At 36.6% G+C, this 25,680-nt stretch overlaps 1 protein-coding gene across 1 annotated transcript in view; it reads right to left on the reverse strand.

The window, feature by feature from the left end:
- The window catches only part of LOC135207377 (uncharacterized), a 65,711-nt gene that overhangs the window by 33,327 nt on the left and 6,704 nt on the right, over positions 1 to 25,680 (reverse strand). Inside the window, exon 5 of the mRNA XM_064239107.1 lies at positions 5,997 to 6,110. Coding sequence (XP_064095177.1) covers positions 5,997 to 6,110 — 114 coding nt within the window. The remainder of the gene's footprint in view (positions 1 to 5,996; positions 6,111 to 25,680) is intronic.

Here is a 25,680-nt window from a genome sequence, read left to right on the forward strand (position 1 = left end):
AGCTTGCCCTTAAGTTAAAGACGAAGGAAAGAGCAACTTCCATTTTGGCAGCAGTCGACAACTTGAAATCCATCATTGCTGAACATGAAGTAAGAATTTGTTTTTCTAGGTTAACTTGTTTTGACTAACTTTTGGCATTTGATCATTTATTTTTTACTATTTTTGAAACAGGTTTTGATAAAAATGACTAGTAAAAGTGATTAACAGAGAAGCAGGTGTGTTTGAGAGAGAGAGAGAGAGAGGTCATTTCATGTTGAATTTTTAATTTTTATCATTTCTTTTTTGAGAAATTGTAATTTCATATCAGATTTTGAATTTTCATCGTTCTTTTTTTATGGTAGAATAAATTTATATGAAAACGATTACATAGTGAACGTGCCGGACAAAGAAACTGAGACAGGCACTCCAACAAAGTTTGTTAGGCCTAACGGGAGTGAAGACACGCATGATCCGCCAGTCCCCGAAACCTCAAATGATTCAAAAAGCCTTCCTTCAGCAGAAGAACTCTTCACGGAGGATGAGATAGAGGAGTTTGAAGGTTTTTTGCCAGATGATGGGTAGAGGAAATTCCATCCAAAAGGTTTTTTAAAGGAAATGACTGTATTGACAGCACACTTGCACCCAATGGTGGCATTGTTTTACTTGTGGGAGTTTTACCATCCTGTGTGGTAATTTTAAACTTTTCCAAGTTATGAAAAATCTTTTTAATGTTTTATTTATCAATAAGAAACAATTTCATATTAAAAAAAGTTAAAAAAAATTAGTCTATTACATAGAGAAAGTATTGAAAATAGGTAGTATATATATATATATATATATATATATATATATATATATATATATATATATATATATATATATATATATATATATCAGTCGGCGCAAGGTGAAGACCATCCTTTATTCCTATATGTACTTTTATTGTTGTAGCGACGTTTCAAGACAAAGTCCCATGTTCAAGCTAAAGAAAGATAAAATAAAAGTTAAAATCATAAACTCGGAAAATACAAATTAAAAGTTTAAAAAGTTATACAAATATAAAAAACAAGTACAAAAGTAAGGAGGAGTCATTACCATAAGGTGCTGAAAGCACAGACCGAGTGACAATTTGGGCCGGGTCAGCTTCGACTTGAACTCACGACAGATACAGAGGTGTTGAGGAAGACTGGGTGTTTAACTGCGGAACGAGTTGTTTATTGAAGTGTGATTCTAAAATAGTTAAATGCTGTTTGTTAGGGGATTGGCCGATAATTTTAAAAATCTTTGTAATTCATGTCATGTTTTACATTTCGTTGTATGTTCGCTTATACCATGAAAACTCAAGATTAAGTTAATATGATACCTGTTCTATAACTAACGCCTCGATGAGTCCTAATCTCACTTTGAGTAACCTCCGTGTGGAGCCGACGTATTTCCCTAGATTACATCTAGGGCAATTAAATAGATATACCACTCCTGAGGTCATCAGTGGATCGAGTTTCTCCTTATGTTTAAACAAAGATCTAATATTCATTGGGTTTCAAGTATTAGTCTTAATTCAATTGCATGAAAAAAAATTTCTATTAACAATTTCATTTCACAGTAGAAATTTTTGTTATGAATAAATGGGACACTTGCATATAATCGTAATTTTGGCACTATTGGTATTTTAATTTTAGGATGAAAGATATTGTTCAAGAATTTGTACTGGTGTTTGTTTATAAAAAAGTTTCGATGGAAAGCAATTGTCAGTGAAATATTGGTGGAGATATGTTATTTCATTGTAAAAATGATTCCAGTTAGACGTTATGTTAAAAGCCCTGTGAAAGAGGGTAGATATGAGTTTAGTTTAAAATTATAAAAACAGTTGCTATAAAAATTCGATCCCAGGCCGGTAAAAGTTTCCTTTCTAAAAACCGTGGTGTTAAAATGATCATCATTATCTAAAAACTGTTAATCCAAAAATGGCAGCTTATTTTCCTTTTCATAATTAATTGTGAAATTAATGTTAGGATGTATTTCATTGGCATAACCAAGAAATTTGTCAGCCTGATCTTTATCTTTGATTTATAAGATGGTAGGCCAAAAGGGCAGTTGTATAGTATGTGTTCCTCCAGGGAGCACATAAAAATTTTTTTCAAAGGTGGGCCCCATTACCCGGGACCCCAAAGGGGATCCCATCGCCATAAACACCATCAACCTAAATGTAGGCTCTACTTTTAAAAACAAAGGCTGTGTCCTGCAACAGTGGAGCTCGAGCAATTTTCTAAAATCCGTAAGGTTAAAAGGATTAAAAGTGGCATCTGGGTCAGTAAAAATACGGCTAACAATAATATTAATGGTATCTTCTACCGGTACATTTGACGAAATTGGGGACTTCATCATTCATGTCGCCTGAATGTAGTCCCGAATTTCGTCAAATTCAAAGTATACAAGTCCTCTATATACCAGACTCCTTTTTACCATGATGCTACCACGGAATGGTTGGATATGGAGAATAACCATAAGAATAGATATATTGTCAAAATAACGGACTTGTCAAACAGTTTAGTTTGTAAACGTTACAGATAATTTATCCATTATTGATCGCGTTGTTTTCAAATATCTGTTTATTTAATTACCTTTATAAATGTGCTGATTATTATTAATGGTCCGATGTACTCACGAGAGAAAACTGAGGAAGCTGGGTGTATTTATTCCTCCTTTTTCGAACAATAAGAAAACTGTGTTTAATATGTCAAATTACAAATTATCTAAGAGAGAAGAGTTTCTGTTTTCTTTAGGGTTTGATTTTTGTCTACCTTGCTTTAAACCTTCATATAACCAATTCTTTGGATCTCTGGAATCATTATTTGCTAGACTTATTAACCTCCGCCTCGATGTAGATGTACCTAAAATTCGATCACAACTACAAGGTATAGCTCAGAAAACTTTTAACAATTTAACTGCTCGTTGGACTCCATTCTTTTCTAAGAACGACCTGAATATTCTTAAAGAACTTGGGAAACGAAATGACCTAACAATAACAAAACCTGACAAGGGAAAAGGTACTGTAAATAACTAATAAATAACAAATACATACAAAAGATGGAAAATATCTTAATCTAAATTCAAAAAGACAGGAGAACCTCAATACTCTGCTATCTTTAAGATACAAGACCGAATCAACAGTTTCTTGAAATAGCTTAAAGACTCTAAAATCATTGGTGAAAATGCTTATACTTCATTATATAGCACAGGTTCCTCATATGGGGTGATGTATGGGTTACCTAAAATCCATAAAGAAAGTATACCAATGAGGCCCATGGGGAGGAGTTCGCTTTGAGCTGTCGGGAGGGAAGGTTCTCTTGAATACTGCTCCGTCCATACTCTTGATTGGTTTTCAGCTGTAAACCCTAGTTCGGAAGTTATCAAGTTACTTGTGATCGAGTGCTCAACAGGGCATTCGAGATCCCATATGGTTGATATGATGACGACGTTAACAAGAAGGATAAACACTTTCTGCATATCGTTCTTAAATGAGATGTACAGTTCACATTGTGTCACTGGAAAATCAGTGTCTGTTTAAAGTAAAGTCCCAATCCTTTTTTGATTCCCTGATGGAGAGGTCTGATGAGAAGCTAATTAAGTACAATAGCAGTGAAGTGAAGATAAACAATGTGTCCAAGGCAATCACTTACGTTAAGATTAGGAATGTACTTTCGAAATGCAGTCTTCAGTACTTGAAAATGTTTTCTCCATCTATGGAAAAGTGAAAAATGTTCGTGAGAATACGCTTGGATTTGGTCATTACAGTTTTGCTCTGAGCGGGACAGAACGATTTTCATGGAACTAGAAAAACATATCCCTTCCAATATTTCAATAAGGGGTCAGACATATAAAATGTCCTATATAGTGGGCAGCCTCGTACTTGTAAAAAAATGTGGTAGCACGGGGCATTTGATTGCTGATTGTGCGGTGGAGGTGAATACTTGGGCTAAATTGAGGAGTGCCGACTTTCCTCCGAATTTTATAATTTTAAACTAAACTCATATCTACCCTCTTTCACAGGGCTTTTAACATAACGTCTAACTGGAATCATTTTCACAATGAAATAACTTATATCCACCAATATTTCACTGACAATTGCTTTCCATCGAAACTTTTTTAATAACCAAACAAACACCTGTACAAATTCTTGAACAGTATCTTCCATCCTAAAATTAAAAAACCAGCAGTGCCAAAATTACGATTATACGCAAGTGTCCCATTTATTCATAACAAAATTTCTACTGTGAAGAATTGAAATTGTTAATAGAACATTTTTTTTCCCGCAATGGAATTAAGATTAATACCTTGAAACCCAATGAATAGTAGATCTTTGTTTAAACACAAGGAGAAACTCGATCCATTGATGACCTCAGGAGTCGTATATCTATTTATTGCCCTAGATGTAATCTAGGGAAGTACGTCGGATCCACACGGAGGTTACTGAAACTGAGATTAGATCTCATCTAGGCGTTAGTCATAGAACAGGTGTCAAATTAAACTAATTCTGAGTTATCACGTATACGCGAACATACAAAGAAATGTAAACATGACCATGAATTACAAGGATGTTAAAATTATAGGCCAATCCCCTAACGAACAGCATTTAACTATTTTAGAATCACTCTTCAAATAAACAACTCGTTCCGCAGTTAAACACCCAGTCTTCCTCTCAACAACCTCTATCTCTCTTGAGTTCAAGTCGAAGCTGACCCCGCCCGAATTGTCACTCGGTCTGTGCTTTCAGCACCTTATGGTAATGACTCCTCCTTACTTTTGTACTTGTTTTTTATATTTGTATAACTTTTTAGACTTTTAGTTGTATTACGAGTTTGGGATTTTAACTTTTGTTTTAATTTTCTTTACCTTGAAAATGGGACTTTCATGTGTTGAAACGTCGCGACAACAATAAAAATACATATAATGAGAATAAAGGATTGCCTTCACCTTGCACCAACTGATATATAAATATATATATATATATATATATATATATTATATATATATATATATATATTATATATATATATATATATATATATATATATATATATATATACGGTATATATAATATATATATATATATATATATATATATATATATAATATATCTATATATATATATATATAATAATATATTATATATATTATACAATATATATATATATATATATATATATATATATATATATATTATATATATATAATATATAGATATATATATATATATATATATATATATATATATATATATATCTATGTATATATATATATATATATATATATATATATATATATAGATATATTCCTATATACATTGTAGCATATATTTTAGTAACAAACGAATTTATTAGAATGTTATTAAGAGGTTTTAGTGTACATACAGAAAAATCAAATTGACAATTTAAATTTCTTCCAAGCAAACTGCCCAACCAGACAAACAATTGGATACTACACCACTAAGGGCGTATGCTGTCAGAGCACCTCACACGGTGCACTGTAAGCATTAGTTAGGTTCTTTGCAGCGTCCTTTTGATAACTACCTGCAACCCCTTTCGTTCATGTTAGTATGCCTCCTTTTATATTCTTCTCTTCTTCCATGTTATTGTTCACCCTTTTCTTTTCTAACAATTGTTTCAACATTATTTCGTCTCCTGAATGATCCCATAGGTCAGAGTGCTTGCTTTGGCCTAAATTTTTATATTTGAATTCCAATATCTCTAGTAAATTTTGGTTCATAAAATACAAAGTAAAACTATAGGTACTTACTCTTTGATAATTTTGGTGGAATTTTTTCAGGATATCATTACGAAAGAAATTATGTGAATGTAACAGCTTTCTACAAATATGTAGTTCTTATCACTTGAATGCTAGAAAATTGATCTAAAAAACAGTAAAGGACACAACCCACTCGAATAAAATGGCACCAGATAACGATGACATTTTTTGTGGACACTAAGTTACAAGAACAACTACAATGCATTCATTACCTGTCGTGAAGGGAGAGTGTGACCATCGCAAGGTAACTCCCACAGCTACTTTTCCTAAGTCCGCAGTGTTGCTGGTTGGTCGCTCAGCCGCCCCTCGTTGTCCGAGACCAACTCCTGGAAGATAGAAACACCAAGAAATTTCAATTGGAGCCAGCTCTTTCTGTCTCTTTCATCACAGCAGTGTGATGTCAATAACTGCGTTTACTCATGTTGATATTGACAGTAACAGTAAATATTAGTTTCCTGGTAAGAGACTTTGTAATGAAAATAAATGTCTGAGATGGAAGAAAAAATAGAAAATATTGAAATTGCCAGTAGAAAATAAAACAGTAATGAAATTGATGGGTCGTGTTAAGGAGTTGGAATTTGCAGTGTGTTGCTGTTTCTTTCCAAAACTGGCATTTGGATAAAATAGTAAGTCATATATGTGTAAATCGACGTCTTAATGAGTAGAACTCAATAAATAGCATTTCGTCTCCTCCTATGAGGTTAAAAATTGATTCATCAGGGTGAGAAAAAATGCACAGTTTAGCCAAGCAGTGGGTAAGAGCCAACTGATACAGATAAGAATGCAGGACAAGGCTGAAGTGGAACTAAGTTAAGTGTATTTATAACATATTATGCCATGTTCTCTCTAGGACAAGGTGGCTGGAACAATGTAGCAAATCCTGGTGTGGACAATACTGGTGATAAAAAACTGTTCACTTGATACCAAGCAGTTTTCATTGATCAAGATGCAGAAGTCGTCTGATTTGATGGATCTGGAACATTTACCAGAAGACTGTACCAAGGGGCTGTACCAGCAAGATCCATATATTGGAAGATGATGATGGAAGAGTACTTCAAAAAGAATAGCTATAGCCGTAAAATAGAAACCAAGCAGGTAAACAGAGGTGCTACGTGAAGTTTTCAGATAGGTAGGATTCAGGAAATGCCAGGAACTGAGTACCAGTTTAATTCTGAGATGATGAAGGAGGTGAGCCATTTATGTCTTCATATAATCAAAGATGAAATGGATTGTTTAAAAGGACCAATTGCATGCCGAAATCTGTGCTGAAGAATGTGACATGAGACCAAATGATTGGGACTGTCATCTCCCAGCAATCCTTTTTGCATATCGAGAGGTACTGCAGTTGATCACTGAATTTTCTGTTTAAACTATTATATGGAAGGACCATAAGAGGACTGGTGTAGGTTCTCTTTCGGAGTATTGTTTCCCTGTTAAGACAGCTAATTCTTACCATGTAATGTATCTAATGTATCATGACCTTATGACACGTATACAAAACTGTTATACAAATATACACTTACCTAGCTTCAGCAGTTCTTGAATCATCTCTGAAAGAAAAAATTCCTAATGCTATCTGGGTCATGTGGTGTGATCCGGTGTGACCTGTCTCAACCAATGTCTTTGCAGCCGTACTGGGATTCACATGTTTCTGTGTCTTCTCTCTCATTTTGTGTTCATGTTGTTCTTGCGAGTCTTTGTGATTGTACTCCCTGTTCCTAGCAATTGTCTGACCCTGCTTTCCGCATTGTTACTATTTTCAAGTATGTAGTTAATATCCCTGTTTCTGTGCATTGTGCATGGGTCTTTGTCTCTTGGGTGCAGGGATTAGTGTTGTTTTCTTTTCTAAGGGTGAGCCCATCCTAGGCCCGTAGTGCCTTTATAACGCGGTGAAACGTTTTTTGTGTCATTTAGTGAGATCCTCCCGAGATTGGGGAACATTTTCATTGCCTACATGATCACACGTGTTTGTGTTTTCCCGACACCCTAGCATTAGTGTGCTGTCTCTCCTTTTCTCTCTCTTCTCGCCTCCGTGCAACAGCAGGTTACCAGGACCATCTATTCCAGTATATGCCACATACTCAGAGGATCTTCCAGATGAGGAGAGTAGTTTTTGAGATGTCAGCCTAAAGATTTGTAGGAGTTGAATCTACCAGAACCAGAGACTGTGACATCCGAAAACTACCCAAACGTCCTCATGGAATATATGTCAGATAGCATCCCAGAGACCAAACAAACTAACCAACTTCCTTGGGCCTCACTGGAAGCAAGCATAATGAAGGAGTTGGATAGCCTGGTAGTGGGGGAGGAAGTCTCGCTAGCCTCTGCCAGTCCAAGAAATTACTTCCCTCACCTTTTCCCCATCAAGCAAAATACTATGTTCCAGAAGAGGCTGGCTCCCTTCTGAGGAATGAGAATTTGGCAGTCTGCCCGCTTTCAGGCAATGTCCCACTGGTTATTCTATGTTAAATTGGCTCCAGATTCAGCAGTGGGGAGATGATGAACCAGAAGGTGATATTAGGAGGGGCATTGAGGGCCATCTCTTGGCTTGACAGGTGCCAAGGGGCAAGGATGAAAGACATGAAAGAGAAAGAGGCTGTACTGCCCAAAAAATGGCACTCCATGAAGGAGTACATAGCTTCTGTACATATCTTACGTAGCCAAGCATGTGACCACACTTGGGCTTATGTCAGCCTCAAGAAGAGGGATGCCCTTTTATCACTGGCTCAAAGGCACATCTTAGGTGATATTGGCTTTGCCTGAGGAATAGCCCCCTCTGCACACATCCTTTTGGAGGTAACTAAACCATGCAATGACTGAAAAGAGAGTACATGAAGACATTCCACGAGGGTAGTCGGTTGGCATGGTGGTCCAGAGTAGGCCCACACTTGCCTCGAGACAGTTGTTTCCCCTGCCCCTCACCCCCCAACCCCAAATTTAGCCAACAGGTCCATCCAGCTCCTCCATCCTGGGAAGCGCAACAGGATGGGAAGAGAGGAGGCACTAGATGAGGTTTTGGACCCTTCCACCCCCCCATCAGACCAAGGTGAGGGGTGTTTTCTTGGGAACAGATGGCCAGAGTGTCAGCAGTGCAGAGCAGAGAAGTGGACAGTCCAGACCCTCAAGAAGGGATACATCCTCCCCTTCAAGCAAGAGCCACTGTTGATATCAGAACCATTTGAGTTCCCCTCATGCAGGAGCGACTCATCCAGGGAGAGATCCCTGCAATGGGAGATGGGAGATATGCTACAGAAGGGGAAAAGTAGAAGTAATGGGGAACAAATTACCGAATTTCTACAGCCACCTCTCCTGGTGGAGAAAGCATTCAGGTGGATGGATGCCAGTCATAAATTGTTGACCCTAAACAGGCTTCACAGCTTCATGCGGGCAGACTCCCTTTAAATGGAGACAGCCCAGTCGATCTTGGTGGCAATCAGGGAGGGAGACTTCAAGGTCTCATTGGACCTTCAAGACACATTTCCGCATCCCAATACACCCCTCCTTCAGGAAATTCCTGCAGTTTGTCTCCAAAAATGTCACTTACCAATTCTACTTTGGCCTCTTGACATCCCCCCAAGTATTCACCTGGGTTTTTCAACTGGTGTCGGAATGGTCCCACAGGAGAGGCATCCAACAATAGAGGTACCTGGATGACTGGCTTATCCTAGCACCCGCAGCAGAACAAGCCGCGAGAGACAAGGACATGCTTCTGTGCAGGTACCTGGGAATTTTGATCAACCCTGCAAAGTCAGACCTAGTTCCGACACAGGATCAGATACCTGGGAATGATAATAGACACAGTGAGAGCAAAGGCCCTACCCTTCAAAAGAAGTTAGCCAAATTCCTGAAAATATCTAACTCCTTCCTGTCCAACCATCGCCAATCAAGGAAGAAATAGCAAGCCCTGATTGGCCATCTGGTGTCCTTAGAAAAGTTGGTACTCGCAGAAAGGGTCCATATCTATTCCCTGCATTGGAAAATGAAGGAGAAGGATCGATGCACTCACAGTCTGACACAGGCTGGCAAACATGACAAGGAAGAACCTGGATTACCTGCAACAGTGGAGGAACCTAAAAATCATCTGCAAGGAGTACAGTTAAGCCGGCAGTCCCAAAGGGGCTGGGGTATCCCTCTGAATGGCATGTGCATTTCAAGGAAGTGGGACGAGCAGCAATGTCAATATCACATCAATGTCTTGGAAGTGGCAACACCTCGGCGCTTTCATACATAAACAAGCAAGGAGGCACAATGTCCCAGGACCTGAGTGGCTTAGCCATAGAAATTCATGAATTGTGAGAAACCAAGAGACTGATGCTGATAGTCAGTTATATTCCCTGGAAAAAGAACATCATTGCAGACCAACTAAGCAAGGTAGATCAGATAGTGGGAATGGAATAGTCGTTAGATCAGGGCAGACCCTGCATTGGATCTGTTTGCGACTGCCAGGAACAACAAATTGCCCTTTTATTATTCTCTGGTACCCAACAAAAGAGCTAGCCTGCAAGACACTTTCCAGTAGCCATGGGACAACCTTTACATATACACCTTCCCCCTTTCAGCCAACTTCAGAAGGTTGATCAACAGGTTGCTTGTGTCCAAGGTCTGAGGTGAGACTTGTAGCTCCAAAGTAGCCCCAAGCAGTACACAGACCTCCTTCACCTGGCAGATATCCCAAGGCAGCTTCCTCAACCGCCACCCTCCTGAAGGAAGAGCACAATGGCTGTTTGCATTGGGTAGTGGTCCTCCACCAGTTTCACGGTGGAGGCCAGCCAGCAACTCCTTAGAAAGAAAGGTTTTTCAGGAGAAGTTGCTGCAGTTATTGCCAGTCCCCTCAGTACCCTCCTCCCTCAGTCTGTACCATGGAAAATGGGAGGTCTTCCTTCACTTGTGCATTGAGAAGGGACTCCATTCCCTCAAAACAGATTTACAGGATGTGGTGAAATTCCTCCTTTTCAGGTGGAGCACATTTCCATGTCAGCAATTAAAGGCTATAGGTCTGCCCTCACCTATGTATTCATAATTAGAGGCATATACCTGTCACCATCATGGGAGTTGTAGGACATGGTTATAGACTTCAAAAATAGCTGCTCTCCTTGAGAATTGAAACCCCAAAAAAAAATGGATGTAACCAAGGTCTTGGGTTCCCAGATGAAAGTACCCCATGAATTGCTCAGAAGGGCATCAGACCAGGACTTGACCCTGAATTGCAATTTTCCTGTTGACAACTGGCATCAAAGGAGAGAGTGGGCAAACTTCATGTCATTTTATACAACATGACCTACACCCATGGATGGACATCGATGGTCTTAACTTCCTCCCAGTGTTTGCGGCGAAGATCGAGAACCTCTCCACACACGACCCAAGGTTTTTCTGTTCCTTCACTAAAGGACTTCATAGGAAATAAACGGGATGAAATGGTGCTATTCCCAGTCAGCATTCTGAAAGTCTACTTTAAACATACAGCCTCCTACAGAACAGTTTTTCGAAGACTGTTCTTAAGTAACCCCCAGATGCTGAAGCCTTGCCGAGGATGAGGGGCCTAGGGTTCAGCAGCTGGGCCCTGATGCCTGGTGGGAAACTACTTCTCGCTGGGCTGGTGCCCCAGCTGTTGATCCAACTAAATAAGTCAGCCCTTTTCCTTTTACTAAAACTTTTCATCTTCTGCTTCCTCCCCCTATAAGGTCGGATTTTATGTTGATTGACTTTTGGATTGGTTTTTGGACATGATTTGGACTTGTTCATTGGATTTGATGGAGGGTGAGGATGTTTGTCATGCCACCTCACCGTAGAACTCGAGTACCTAACGTGGTCAACCGAGGGGAAAGTTTAGATGTCAAACCCTGTTCTTAGTGCTGGGTCTGATCTCAACAGACATCATGACGCCTTAAGCACTGAGGGTGGGGTGTATATCTGGGTGGTACCCCTACAGCAGCCCTGTATGGGATAACACTGTCCTCTAAATGTGGGCTCCATGGTGGGTGCGGGGCTACCTGGACGAATCATCAATTCTACGTCTTATGGAGACATTAAAACAAAACCTCTGTTGACGACTTAGGCAAGGATAAGTACAAGGCAATTCTGGTAACATTCCTCCATTGTTGACTTAGGAGCCTTTTCAAAGGACCTCCTTGTTACAAACATTTTGTATGTGAAACCAGTCCCTTTAGACTGGAATTATGAAACGCTATTTAATGAATTTTGTAAATTTGGTAAAGTAAAAGAATTACGGAATAGACTTGGCAAAAGTTATGGTTATTTTTGAATTCTGGGTATTTTTCAATAACGAATCGGAAGCTTACAGAGCCTACACAGAGTTCAGATCAGATTCATTGAGTGTTGGACTTTTAGAGGCTGAAGAAGTCCCTAGGTATCTTGAGATTTATAGACCACAAAATGAAACTAAAGATCCTAGTAAAATAAGTAAAACCTCCAGATCACCAGACCCAGCTAAGTGGTTAATTATTACAACACATGAGGAGAGAGGCAACCTCTTCAAAGTGAAAAGGTTGGTAAGCCAGAAGATCAGCAATGTTGGGTGTCCTGAAGTAACTCGCTTTGGGTGTAATAGTTTGAAGAGGTTGGTAAGCCAGAAGATCGGCAAAGTTGGGAGTCCTGAAGTAACTCGCTTTGGGCGTAATAGTTTTTTAGTTCATACCAAGACAGATGTTCACCCATATTTGCTACAATGAGAGAAAGTTAATGAAGCAGCAGCAACTGTCACTGAAGAAGATAGATGCAAAAGTGCGACCATCATTAATTAGGAGGACATTTAGTCCCAGGTAATTCTGGATGAGGAATGCCAAGACATCTTATCCAGCAATCCAAGAAGCAATCCATGAATGAAGCAAAGCTGACAAAAATGCAGGACATAACACCACCAAGGACCTAAATGTGAGTGAGATCACTCCTAGGTTCGACAGGCTACTAAAGGAAAGTCTGTGGGCAACTAGAAATTTTGCAGCACCTTTAACTGACAGTGAAAAAGAGACAACAAAACAAGGTGGACTGGAAGGAACTTCAACAAAAGGAATTTGATGGAACAAAGTCGGCTTTAGGAAATGCACTTGCCCTACAAGTACTAGATTTTGTGATATACCTTAATTTCATACATAATTTTAGTTTGAAGAATATCCTGGTTGTAAGGGTTAATGAACCCACCAACGTGAAAAAAATGAGGGTAGGAACATAAATTACAATTGTTATGTGTTACCAGATATGAAATGTTGAGCCTACGGGAATCATTCTCCAGTTATAAGTTGTAATAGCTACCATGGAACTATAAACATGGAATGGACATGCGCGAAATCACCATGTACAGCATGCCGCCATTGCAAAGGGTGGAGAGAGTGAGAACTTTGCTATGGCGCCAGTGAAGCAGAAACATAATGACACCAAAAAAAAAAAACCAGTCAATGCCTTGCCATTAACTGTACAAACTACAAGAACAGATTCTCTAAACAACATGGTATCTCTTTTCACAAGTAAGTTAATTTTTTACATGCTTTTTAGTCAGTATCAGCAATGGTAAACATAGCCAAACAACACAATATCAGCCATGGGCCATGCTGTCATGGCAGTTGTATTTTTACACTTGACAGTAAATCTTGACTTAAGGTGACTACTTTGATGTGATTCGCCTGATTGTGGGCATTTACTTTGATTTACCAGTATTATCACGTAGCCAAGCTCCACAGTCAGGCATTGCAGGGTAGAAGCATTCTCCACAAACGCGATAAACTTGTTCTCTTCAAGGAGCAGTAATATTCAGTGTTACAAGTTCAGCTTTTGTACATTTAGCATAAAATTGTCTATAAATTCTTTAATTTAGTGGTAAGCCAGCCTGTATCACAATGCCCACTTCGCCATATTGGAGTGTAATCTATGACATTTGTTGCATTATGTTAAAGTAAATTTAGTGGTACACATTATTTAATCTAGTAATTTCTGTTTACATGATAATACATTTAAAATAAATCTAACATTATTAGTATTAATAAGATTGACATTAATAAATGTTCTGTAAAAATAGAGTATTATATCAACCAAGTGTGTTTCTTTTTATAATAATGACTGATATATCTAAGCAATAAACATAAGTCAACATAATTACAATTTAAGTCCATTGTGTCAAGGTGATAGGGTTAATCCCTAGGTGACACACTGGATTAGCCAGGTGATAAGACCTTGGTAGTGCAAAGTATGTAGAGTATAAAGACTTTGATACTTAGAATAATATCAGATATAAGGGGTACAACAGGCTTTAGTGGTAGAATTTATTACACAATCACTTGGCAAAGACATAAAATCACTCAGTCTCAGCACATGGCATGCATGATTATTTATATTGTATGAGACATATATATATACGTTCTTCATTGGCTTCATTGGAAAGTGCTTTTCAAGAGCCTTTAACCGATGATAAATTAATTAAAACTTATATTAAAAAATTTGGAACAGTAGAGTAAAAAAAGCGAACCAGGTAAAATGCACATCTGGATATCTTTACTTAAAACACTGCAGCGCCGTATTTTCTACACGCTTGATTGTATGCATTTAATAGGGATTTTCAAGAGTTTTCCAATGAGCCTATATATATTAAATTAAAATCTGGAAAATTAAGGACGACAGAGTGAAAAAAGCGTCTGCCAGACTATACTTTAATAGCTTAATTCAGCATCACCTCCACTCTTTCCAATGGCGCCGCACAGTGACAATCAGCGTCAATACCGACGTGCATGTCCATTTCATGTTTACAGTTCCATGATAGCTACAATCACATCTTGGCTTCTGTATTTCAGGTGGCATTTCCAGTGACATTTTGCTTGTAAGACATTTTCTGATATAAGATTAAAAGTAGTAGACTTCCTTGTAATAGAAAGATCTTCACAAGATTAATTATATGAAATGGTTTAGACCTATTACGGTACAGCATCCCTCACTATGAAAAACATAATTTGCCTATAATATTATAAAGTAATATTTTTGTGCTTAATGGAACACGCTAGTAAATAAATATATATACTATATATATATATATATATATATATATATATATATGAGTCATATCACATTATCGTGATTCATATACATACATCGAAGTACAAATGTCCTTTAATATCTAATTCGCTCTACCACGGAAATTAATATATTTTCATATATGTTAACCGAAGAGGAATTTTTTAGTCCATAAGAGATTTGTCGGCTCACGTGCGCGAACCATCGAAACCACAAATCCAGGACGCACACTGAAGCCTTAAATCACACCCCCACCGCAAGCGGGTATAAGTTGGTTTTGTCCGCACGTAGCTATTATAGAGTTATATCACATTATCGTGATTCATATACATACATCAAACTACATATATATGTCCTTCAATATCTAATTCGCTCCAACTCAGAATTAATATATTTTCATATATGTTAACGAAGGGGATGTTTTTTTTTTTTTTTTTTTTTTTTTTTTTTTTTTTTTTTTTTTTAGTCAATAAGAGATTTGTCGGCTCACAGGCACGAACCATCGAAACCAACAAACCCAGGACAGCACAGTGAAGCTTTAAACCACACCGGTTATCATATATGAAAATATGTTATTTCCAAGGTAGAGCGAATTAGATATTATAGGACATTTCTAGTTCGATGTATATATATATATATATATATATATATATATATATATTATATATATATATATATATATATATATAAAGGTTTTTTTGCCACGAAGGAAAAAAATGAAAAAGCGAGATAGCCGAGTACTTTCGGTCCTATTCGGACCCTTACTGAGGCCTCAGGAAAGGGTCCGTAATAGGACCAAAAGTAACTCGGCTATCTCGCTTTTTCATTTTTTTCCTTCGTGGTAAAAAAACCTTTATTTATACATAGCATCACGTTTTATATACTTCGTGATCAAGTTCATTACATATATATATATATAATATATTATATATATATATATATATATATATATATATATATATACAAGCAATTCATATATACCTATGAATTTACATATTAAATGCATCTATTTGGTAAAATGAAAGTAATATTTTGTGCTTAATGGAACACGCCAGTAAATATGATGTTATATATATATATATATATATATATATATATATATATATATATATATATATATATATATATATATATAAATATTATTGTTGTGTTCCATCAAGCACAAGATACTACTCAAGATTTACCAGTAAATTGATAAGTTTATTATATTACTTTAAACTATTATAGGCAAATTATGTTTTTCATAGCGAGGGATGCTTTACCGTAATAGGTCTAAACGATTTTATACAATTAAACTTGTGAAGATCTTAGTATTATAAGGAAGTCTACTACTTATTAACTCTTATAACAAAAAAAATGTCTTACAAGCAAAATGTCACTGGAAATGGCACCTGAAATACTGAAACCAAGATGCAAGCGTAGCTATTACTACTTATAACTGGCGAACGATTCCCGTAGGCTCAACATTTCATATCTAGCAACACATAACAATTGCAACATATCTTTCTACCCTCATTTTTGTTTTTTCCACGTTGGTGGGTTTATTAACCCTTACAACGCAGGATATTCTTCAAACTAAAATCATGCATAAAATTAAGGTGTACCGCAAAATCTGTACTTGTAGGGCAGTGCATTTCCTAAAGCAGACCTTGGTCCATCAAATGCCTTTTGTTGAAGTTCCGTCCTGTCCACCTTTTTAGTTGTCTCTTTTTCACTTTCAGTTAAAGGTGCTGCAAGAGACCATAGACGTTTCTTACATATTTATGTAATTCCAAATTATATATATATATATTATATTATATTATATATATATGTATATATATATATATATATATATATATATATATATATATATATATATATAATATATATACATATATAATGTGTGTGTGTGTGTGTGTGTGTAGAATCTACTGGTCACCTTTTTACCAGATACATATTCAACTGTAATAGCCACAGTGCTCTCTTAGCTGCTTGAATTTTTTTTTTTTTTTTTTTATTTTTTTTTTTTTTTTTTTTTTCTGATACGCTGTCGCTACAAAGAAATTGTTTGAAGAAATCGTCATGTCTCATAATCACCCATTTACTTATGAAATGTATCTGTGGTTTGGTAAAAATGAAAGTAATATTTACTGGAGCAATTTTCAGTAAATATGTTAAAGAACGGAAACAAACACAAACAGCGACTTGTACTTTATGGAATAATCCATATGACGGTGACATGACCGCACACAACCAGCACTTGTGTGCCTTTTTGAACGTGTGAGCGGCGGTTCTTTGTTCCCTGCGTAGTAAGTGGCCAATCAAATGCTGCTTTATGTGCGCTGAGTCAGTCATTCGGCATCTGTTGTCTGCCTTATAAAGGTTTACACAAAATTGACTGCATATTATCCTTTGCAATTTGGTATTTCGGATGACAAGAACTGTATTTAATGCAAAACTGTCATAATCTTCAAGATGAGATTACACACGATTCCTCTGCACCTTTCTAGTATTGGTACAGTATTAGGTTTTTATTGACCTCTGTTTAATGCATTGTTCTGCTGTAAATGCTGTGATTAGTCTTTTTTGTCGTGTGTGTCCTTGCTCTTAGTGCCTCCCCCCTCCCCCCCCCCACCCACATCTCTCTCTCTCTCTCTCTCTCTCTCTCTCTTTCTCAGGTAGAATATTTTTATTGACAATTTATTTAATACGGTACCGTATTGCATTCTTATTATACACATAATTTCCAGTCTGCGCACATAGTACGTAGGCTACCCAAGTATTGTACCAAGGGAACCTACACACTTCGTGCCTTTGCTGGCCTTTCACTCCCTGTATCAAAATGTCCTGAAATGATATATATATATATATTATATATTATATATATATATAATATATATATATATATATATATATATATATATATATATATAAGCGGATACCACAGAAAATGATAGTCAGAAATCCAAGCGCTTTACTAAGACATTGTCAAGTAAAGACGAAAGCGCTTGGATTTCTGACCATCATTTTCCTGTGGTATTCGCTTATTTAATGAAGTCTAGTGCATCTACTGTATTTTTTAAGCATTTGATATATATATATTTATATATATAAATATATATATATATATATATATATATTTATATATATTTAATTTGGAATTACATAATATATAAAGGAACGTCTATGGTCTCTCTTAAATATTATTGTGTGACTTGTGTATCTTCCATATCTGTACTAAGTACAAGTAGGTAGAACTATTGCAGTGGGCTACGGTTTGCAAGGTTATTTAATACTGTATTGTACGTATTTATAGAAACAAACTTTGGCAATAATATCTCGGAATTTGATAGATAAATAAATCAATATTCTAAATTGAATGAAAATGACAGAGAACTGGCTAGAACATGCTCTCCAATTGTTCATATGGCCTGTTGCTCATGAGAAGCTATGAGAGTTGGTTCCCTGTGGGCATCATGCAGGCTACATGTTTTTCTTCAGTACTTAACAGAGTTTCATTTACATATATCAGAAACCATACCCCACTCCCTCCCCCCGGTTTGGTATCCGATACGTAATGAAGAAATACATGTAGCCTGCATGATGCCCACATGGAACCAACTCTCATAGCTTATAATAACTAGTAGTCCATATAAACCGCTTTAAAGAGTGTTCTAACCAGTTCTCCGTCCTATTCATTTGAACAAAGACTATTGGTTTATTTATCTATCAATTCGGAGATAATTTGCAAAACGGATTGCTTCTATAAAATACATAAATACAGTACTGAATAACTAGCAGAACGTAGCCCACTGCAGCAGTTCTACCTATTTATACTTAGTACAGATATGAAAGATATACATAATTCACACTTATTGATTATTTTGGTCTCTGCAAAGCCACACACAAATAAAGAAACTCTCACTCCCGTGGCAGGATCTGAATCTGCACCCATTATGCCAATGTGAGGTTACATTGATCATTCGACTACGAATGATCAGTGTCTCCTTGGCAATATATGCATTTGACTAGAGCTATAGTTGACCCATCCTAAATATCGTTGCATAGTGATCATGCATTTATTGCTTTTCCAATCTGAAATATAAACAATAAATGCACTGGTGACCTTTGTAACACACAGCCTCTTTGCATTTGTAATAGCCAAAGTGATCTCTTAACTTTTCACTTTCATCACACACCTTATGTACTCATGTTACTCCAAAGTCTTACATCGAAGTAAAGAAACAAAGGAAGAAATTCTGGCAGAGTTGTATAGTGACGATCTGTTGCTTGAACGTGTTGTGTTTCAAGTTTGCATTGATCTGCAGGAAGGATTAGAAAAAGTTGACCGAGAGCTTGCTGTTCTTAGAAAGGCATGACAACGCCAAAGCTCTCTGTCAACTTTTCGTTGTAATCCCTCAACAGCCCAGTGGCAATGCATACAGACATACATAAATGTGTGTGTGTATATATATATATATATATATATATATATATATTATATATATGATATATATATATATATATATATATATATATATTCAATAGGCGGAGGTTTATCTAAACACAACTATACAATGAAGGCAGGGGAAGCACACAGGTCAAGGAACTCATATTTATTAAGTTGCAACGTTTCGAACAAAAGCCAATCAGCAGGCCTCATTTTCAAGCTAAAAAGTAACAATATCTAATTAGTACAATAAAATTAAGCTACATTATCAAAATACTACATGTACAAGGTACAATAAAACAATCACAATTAAAAATACAAATAAGGACCAACCGTTGAGAGTGAAGACAGAGGAAGGACTAACAAAAAAAACGTAAACAGTTCACGAGAGGTAAAGGGGTGAAGACGTGGCATGGTGTTCAGTGAGGGGACCAGTTTTTTAATAAACAAAGATTCATTAATGTTAAAACCTTATGATTGGAAGCTCTGCCCAAAACCTTAAAGTCTTTGTACTAAATAGAATACCTACTTTATCGGTATGATCCCTTATGTTGGAAAATTCGGGATTCGATAGCTCAGTGCCAGTTCTATAGCTGACAGCTCTATGACTGTCGATTCGGACCTAAGTAACCAATGTGTCGATGCAATATAGGTTCCTCGATTTACATCGAGGACAAGTAAATTGTAAATAAACACATGAGGTTATCAATGGATCCAAACGGTCCCTTGAAGCTGAAAAAGCCACCGATATTCAGTGGGTTTGTGGGTATAATTTTGATTTTCATGGCAGGGAGATGACCAGATATTAAAGCGTGAAGTTCCTTATAAAAACTTGTATTGTGAATAAAAGGAAGGCTGGCATAGAACGGTAATTTAGGAACGTGAGGAGTAGGATGACGTGGAACAAAATATTGTTTAAAAATTTGGAGACATTGCTTAAAGAACAACTGGGTGGGAAAGCAGTTGCTGTTAAAATATGGTTGCAAGAGCGTGACTTCATTGTGAAATGATTGCCACTAGAAGACAAAGCAAAGCCTCGGTGAAGCATGGTTAATAAGGGATCATACCGATAAATGTAGGTATTCTATTCAGTACAAGGACTTTGAGGTTTGACAGAGCTTCCAATCAAAAGGTTTAACAATAATGAATCTTGTTAGTTTAAAAAACTGCTCCCCTCACTGCACACCCATGCCACGTCTACACCTCTTTACCTCTCGTGAACTGTTTACATTTTTTGTTAGTCCTTCCTCTGTCTTCACACTCAACGGTTGGTCCTTATTTGTATTTTTAATGTGATTGTTTTATTGTACCTTACATTGTGTATTTTAATATTGCAGCTTAATTTTATTGTACTAATTAGACATTGTTACTTTTTAGCTTGAAAATGAGGCCTGCTGATTGGCTTCGAAACGTTGCAACTAATTAAATATGAGTTCCTTGACCTTGGTGTGCTTCCCCTGCCTTCATTGTATATATATATATATATATATATATATATATATATATATATATATATATATATATATATATATATGTATATATATATATATATATATATATATATTTTTAACTATTTTATTGCTAATGGTGTTCTTGAACTGCCTGTCAATTTAAAATGATCTAGCTTTCTGTTGATGGGTGTAATGGCGTTGTTGTCCGGAACTATAATTGGCCATATTTGGCGAATTCCGGTATTTCATATTATATGAAAAATCAGAAAAAATTAGGATAAAAGGGAGTTTCGGAAGGTGGTGCTTTTGTTTGGATAAGGCCAGCAAGACCTCTTAAGGCTTAGAAGGAAACATGTTGTAGTGGAGTAACCTTGAAAGGAAGGCAGGACAAATTTACCGTACATATATACGTACCAAACACTTACGTATATCTACGATCTAAACTGCTCGGGAACATTTGATCCCCCAGGGCTGTGCTAAACACGGCGAAATACAATGTTTCGCAGTGTTTATAAAGTAGTACTAGACCCTGGGGCGATCAAATGTGCCTGAATGCATTTAACTATTTGCCTGAAATTTCAACCTGAAATTTCAGACAGTTTTGCGAATGCCTGGTTTTGGCATTTGCCTATAACACACACACACATATATATATATATATATATGGTATATATATATATATATATATATATATATATATATATATATATATATATATATATATATATATATATATATATATATATATATATAGCGCGCCAGATTTACTTGCGCTGTTTAAAACGTAGATTTACACAAGTGTTTGGTACGATAAATTTTTTCTGCCTTCCTTTCAAGGTTACTCCACTACAACGGGCTTTCTCTAAGCCCTAGGAAGTCTTTTTTGACCTTATTCAAACAAAAGCACTGTTTTTCGAACCCCCTTTTATCCTAATTTTTCTGATTTTCCATATGAAAATACGGGAATTTGCCAATTACGGCGATATTGTTATATATAGCCAAGATCTACTAAATAGTTCGCCACGCAGCTTGGTTGGGTCGTCCCCTTGCACTGAAATTTGGACTTTCGACGCAGGAGGTAAAAGGGATCATAATAATCCTATCCATTCCAACTTAGTACCGGTCGTTTGTTTCTTTCATCTATTCTGTTTATATTTCCAGCTCTACCTCAAATGCTAAAAACGATGAGTATTGTAGTTTACCGAACATATATTGTACTTTAGTAAATGGTTAAAGGGTAACTTCGCCTTCAACAGATTTGTAGTATAGCAGACGTAGTTACTGCAGTATAAAACATGTCTGCGTGTGTATTACATGTACTTAATGCGTCTGTGTGCGATGAATTTTTTATTTACTTGATTTAAAAAATGACTTGCCTCTCTATCGGGGAAGTAGTTTAAATCAGTTCTCGTGATTATGTTCCCGTGACCATCATTGCTAGGGATATCACTCTCAGTCAGAAAGTAATGCATGGGGATTTACAATAGGCCCAAGTATTCTTGCGTGAAAGGAAATATTTTACAATGATGCCCGAGAAAGCAGTAGAGTACGAGAGAATGATGATGAAATCCGTCTTCATTTCAGTTAACTTATTAAGTAAGAAAATCACATTTTTTCAAGAACGCACTTATATAATTGCTTCAATAGAAATACACTTACAGAGACAGCTGACTCTTGGATGGAATGCGGTTAGTAGAGCTGCTGAGATAGTAAACGAAATTTGACTGCTGAGCCATACTTAACGTCATTATGGATCACTCTGCCCCATGATTGAAAAGTTTATACCAGAAATGCAATTAATAATTAGGTCTAAATTGTTTTATTGTAATCGTTGTTTGTAATTCCATATCAGCAACATATTTGGGTCCTAGGAACCAAACGGCTGTTATTTTGCCTCCGACGGATTGGAGTCGTATTATCGTTGACAAAAGTGTCCGTATTTCTGAAATAACAGCCCTATTTCGAAAGGCTGGCCACCACTCTACAAAATACAATCTTACTGCGTTCCATCTATCGATTTTAGGAGAATTCCTTGACAGCCGATCATTTTACGAATGTCGCCTAAGAGTGGCACTAACGTTACCCAAAGACAAACAATCTACGGAAGAGGACTCTCGGATTTCAATACAAAGCTACAAGTTTTTCACTACTATCGCAGCTCCGTGAATAACTTGATTCTAACAGGTTTATTTCTGATGATAAATACATGGTAAACGTACTATTCTGTAAAGAAGACTATCTTTTGTGAAAGCAAACCTTGTCAATAGTCATATTCACAGAGTGCAAGAAAGCGCATAAACAGTATGCCAAGAACCGTAAGCAGTTTTGTGAACCGCCCTAACGGGCCCCAAGGGGTAGGGAGATGCCCCTCGTCCCTCGAGGGTACCCATAAGTTCCAGCCCCTACAATATTGCCTTGACAATCACCTAATGAAATACCATTACGTATTGTCGGAATCCATTAGGACTCGGCCATCACCAAGTAAATTTCTTTGCCCGTAATTAGAAACAGCATATCCTCAAATCCTCTTTTTACTTCATTAGTATTAATGCGAGAAGGGACGGGGCGGGGTGGGGGTATGGGGGGTAATTAATAAAAAACTGACGAAAAATGCATGACCAAGTAAATAGTCAACTTAAATTTAGAAGTTAATTTTTCTTCGAAATAACTTTGAACGGATAAGTTTGCAATACATTTATACATAAAAAAGAACAAATCTTTGTTCTGTGATCAAATCGAAATCTTCCGTGATAACAAAGATAAAATTGTAACCCTCTCGTAACCCAGCTCATTAACTTGCGTTCAAATGATCTAGGCATCGTGGGTACTGACTGACTTACCCGTTAACTAAAAAAACAAAATGAAACACATGAGGCAGCTCATGCAATATTCAGAACAAAAAGAGCATTCTCAATCAAGCTTACGTCTCATCCATAATCTGGCTCCTTTACACCCTCTGTCATTCATTCGTTTGACCAAACTTCCTGCTTAGCATCTCAAAGAGATACAGACAGCCACAATCAGAGAGAGACAACAAATGATTAGAGAAGGAAAACTCCGACAGGACTTGAAAGCGTTATCTTTCGTCAGTGGCTGCAGCACATTATTTATCATGTAGCAGAGAACCTGCAGATATGACAAGGAAATGAGTGCTTCTGCCGGACATTTTACTTTCTTATCCTGTTTTTCGGAAAATAGAAAGATCAGAAAGTATCTTGAGAAGAACGTTTCGTAGCGCGATGATGGAAAATATCTGCAAAAAAAGAATGGAAATGATGTTAAGGAAAGCCAAAGAACAATATGTTTTGCAAGTCCGTGAGAGTGTTACTTTATTGTCAGTTATGCATCTCTCATTCGAAAGACTAACTAAATGACCAAGAACTAATCTTCCTTCCGCGAATAAGGGCAGGGTTGCCTTGAGATATCCAGCTTCAATACACGTGCCTTAAGATACGCTAAAAACTTAGTAATTTACAAAGTTTTATTTATTCTAAACACAAGGAACAAAGACTTCAATCCATGTAATGCTCTGTGATTATTGGCAGTTTGATTATACATACACATACATTATATATATATATATATATATATATATATATATATATATATATATATATATATATATATTTATGTGGGTGTGTGTGTGTGTGTGTGTGTAGTGAGTGTGTATGTATGTATGTATGTATGTATGTATGTATGTATGTATGTTTATAAATCGCCGGATTACGTGATGTTGAAATGCAGTGCACCGCAAGGAAGAAATAAAACAGAATGCATGATTCCGACCCGCTTTTTCCTTATTTAGACATGACGATCAATTGTACGTAATAGCAGAATTCCGGCCTTTTTCGCCAGAATATTAGGTAAAACCATTGTTAACAGTAAGCGGGATAATCCTGGATAGGACATCAATTTTTTTTAAAGCCATTAATGTCATATCTTCAGTATTTCTTGGTAGAAATTCCTGAGGTCTATAACTTTGTTGGCAGTTTGGCTCGGTACTCATGAATACTTTTAATTTTCATGCTTCACATAATTCTTTTGAATTTTCTCTCCGCTGGGTGTTAGTGCCTGTTAGTGCCATCTCACGTGGTGCACTGTAGATATAACTTAAGGGTCTTTGGCAGCGTCCCTCCGGCCCTAGCCGCAACCTTTCATTCTGTTTTACTGTATCTCCGTTCATATTTCTTACTTCCATATGACTTTACACCCTCTGAACAATTGATGTTTTCCTCCTGTTACACCTTTCAAATCTTCTTATGGTCAATTTCCCTTTCAGGGCTTAATGACCTCAAAGATCTCAGCTCTTGGCCATAGGTCTATGTCCTCTTTTCTATTCTGCTCTTTTTTAATTTTCCATTAAAAGATACCGCAGGTTGTGAGTTATCGTTTGTCATAACAGCGAGATTTAGGAATAACGAGTTACCATCTGTTGTGGCGGTGATTACCCCAATTGCTCTCACAATTTTCAGCATTAAGGTGCTTGTTTGTGCTGTTGTATTTACCTTAGCATATAATATATCCTACCTTTATGGTGCAGTTCACGAGTCCCCTTGTAGATGTGCAAATAGGGCGGAGGTCCCCAGCCTCATAGTTTTTGGTTCATTTCTATCTTACGTACTTTATTATTAATATAGTGTATATATAAATGTATATATACTTTTGTGCGTCATAAGGCGTCTCCTTGGTCTTATATATATATATATATATATATATATATATATATATATATATATATATAGATATATATATATATTACCAGACCATGATACGTATGCAATCTAATAGCCATAATGCTGTCGTAAGTAGTCGAATTCTTCGACTTTTTGGATACGCTCATCACTAATAAGCCTTTGATCCTTATGCAAGAATTAATGAAGTAGCAGGATTCGAACACACACACACACACACACACACACACACGCGCACTAATATGTGTGTGTGTGTTTGTTTGTTTGAGATGGCGCACGGGTTTCCTATTGATCAGGAATTAGAAAA

This window comes from Macrobrachium nipponense, chromosome 32 (genome assembly GCF_015104395.2).
Source record: "Macrobrachium nipponense isolate FS-2020 chromosome 32, ASM1510439v2, whole genome shotgun sequence".
In the NCBI taxonomy this organism is placed as follows: domain Eukaryota; kingdom Metazoa; phylum Arthropoda; class Malacostraca; order Decapoda; family Palaemonidae; genus Macrobrachium; species Macrobrachium nipponense.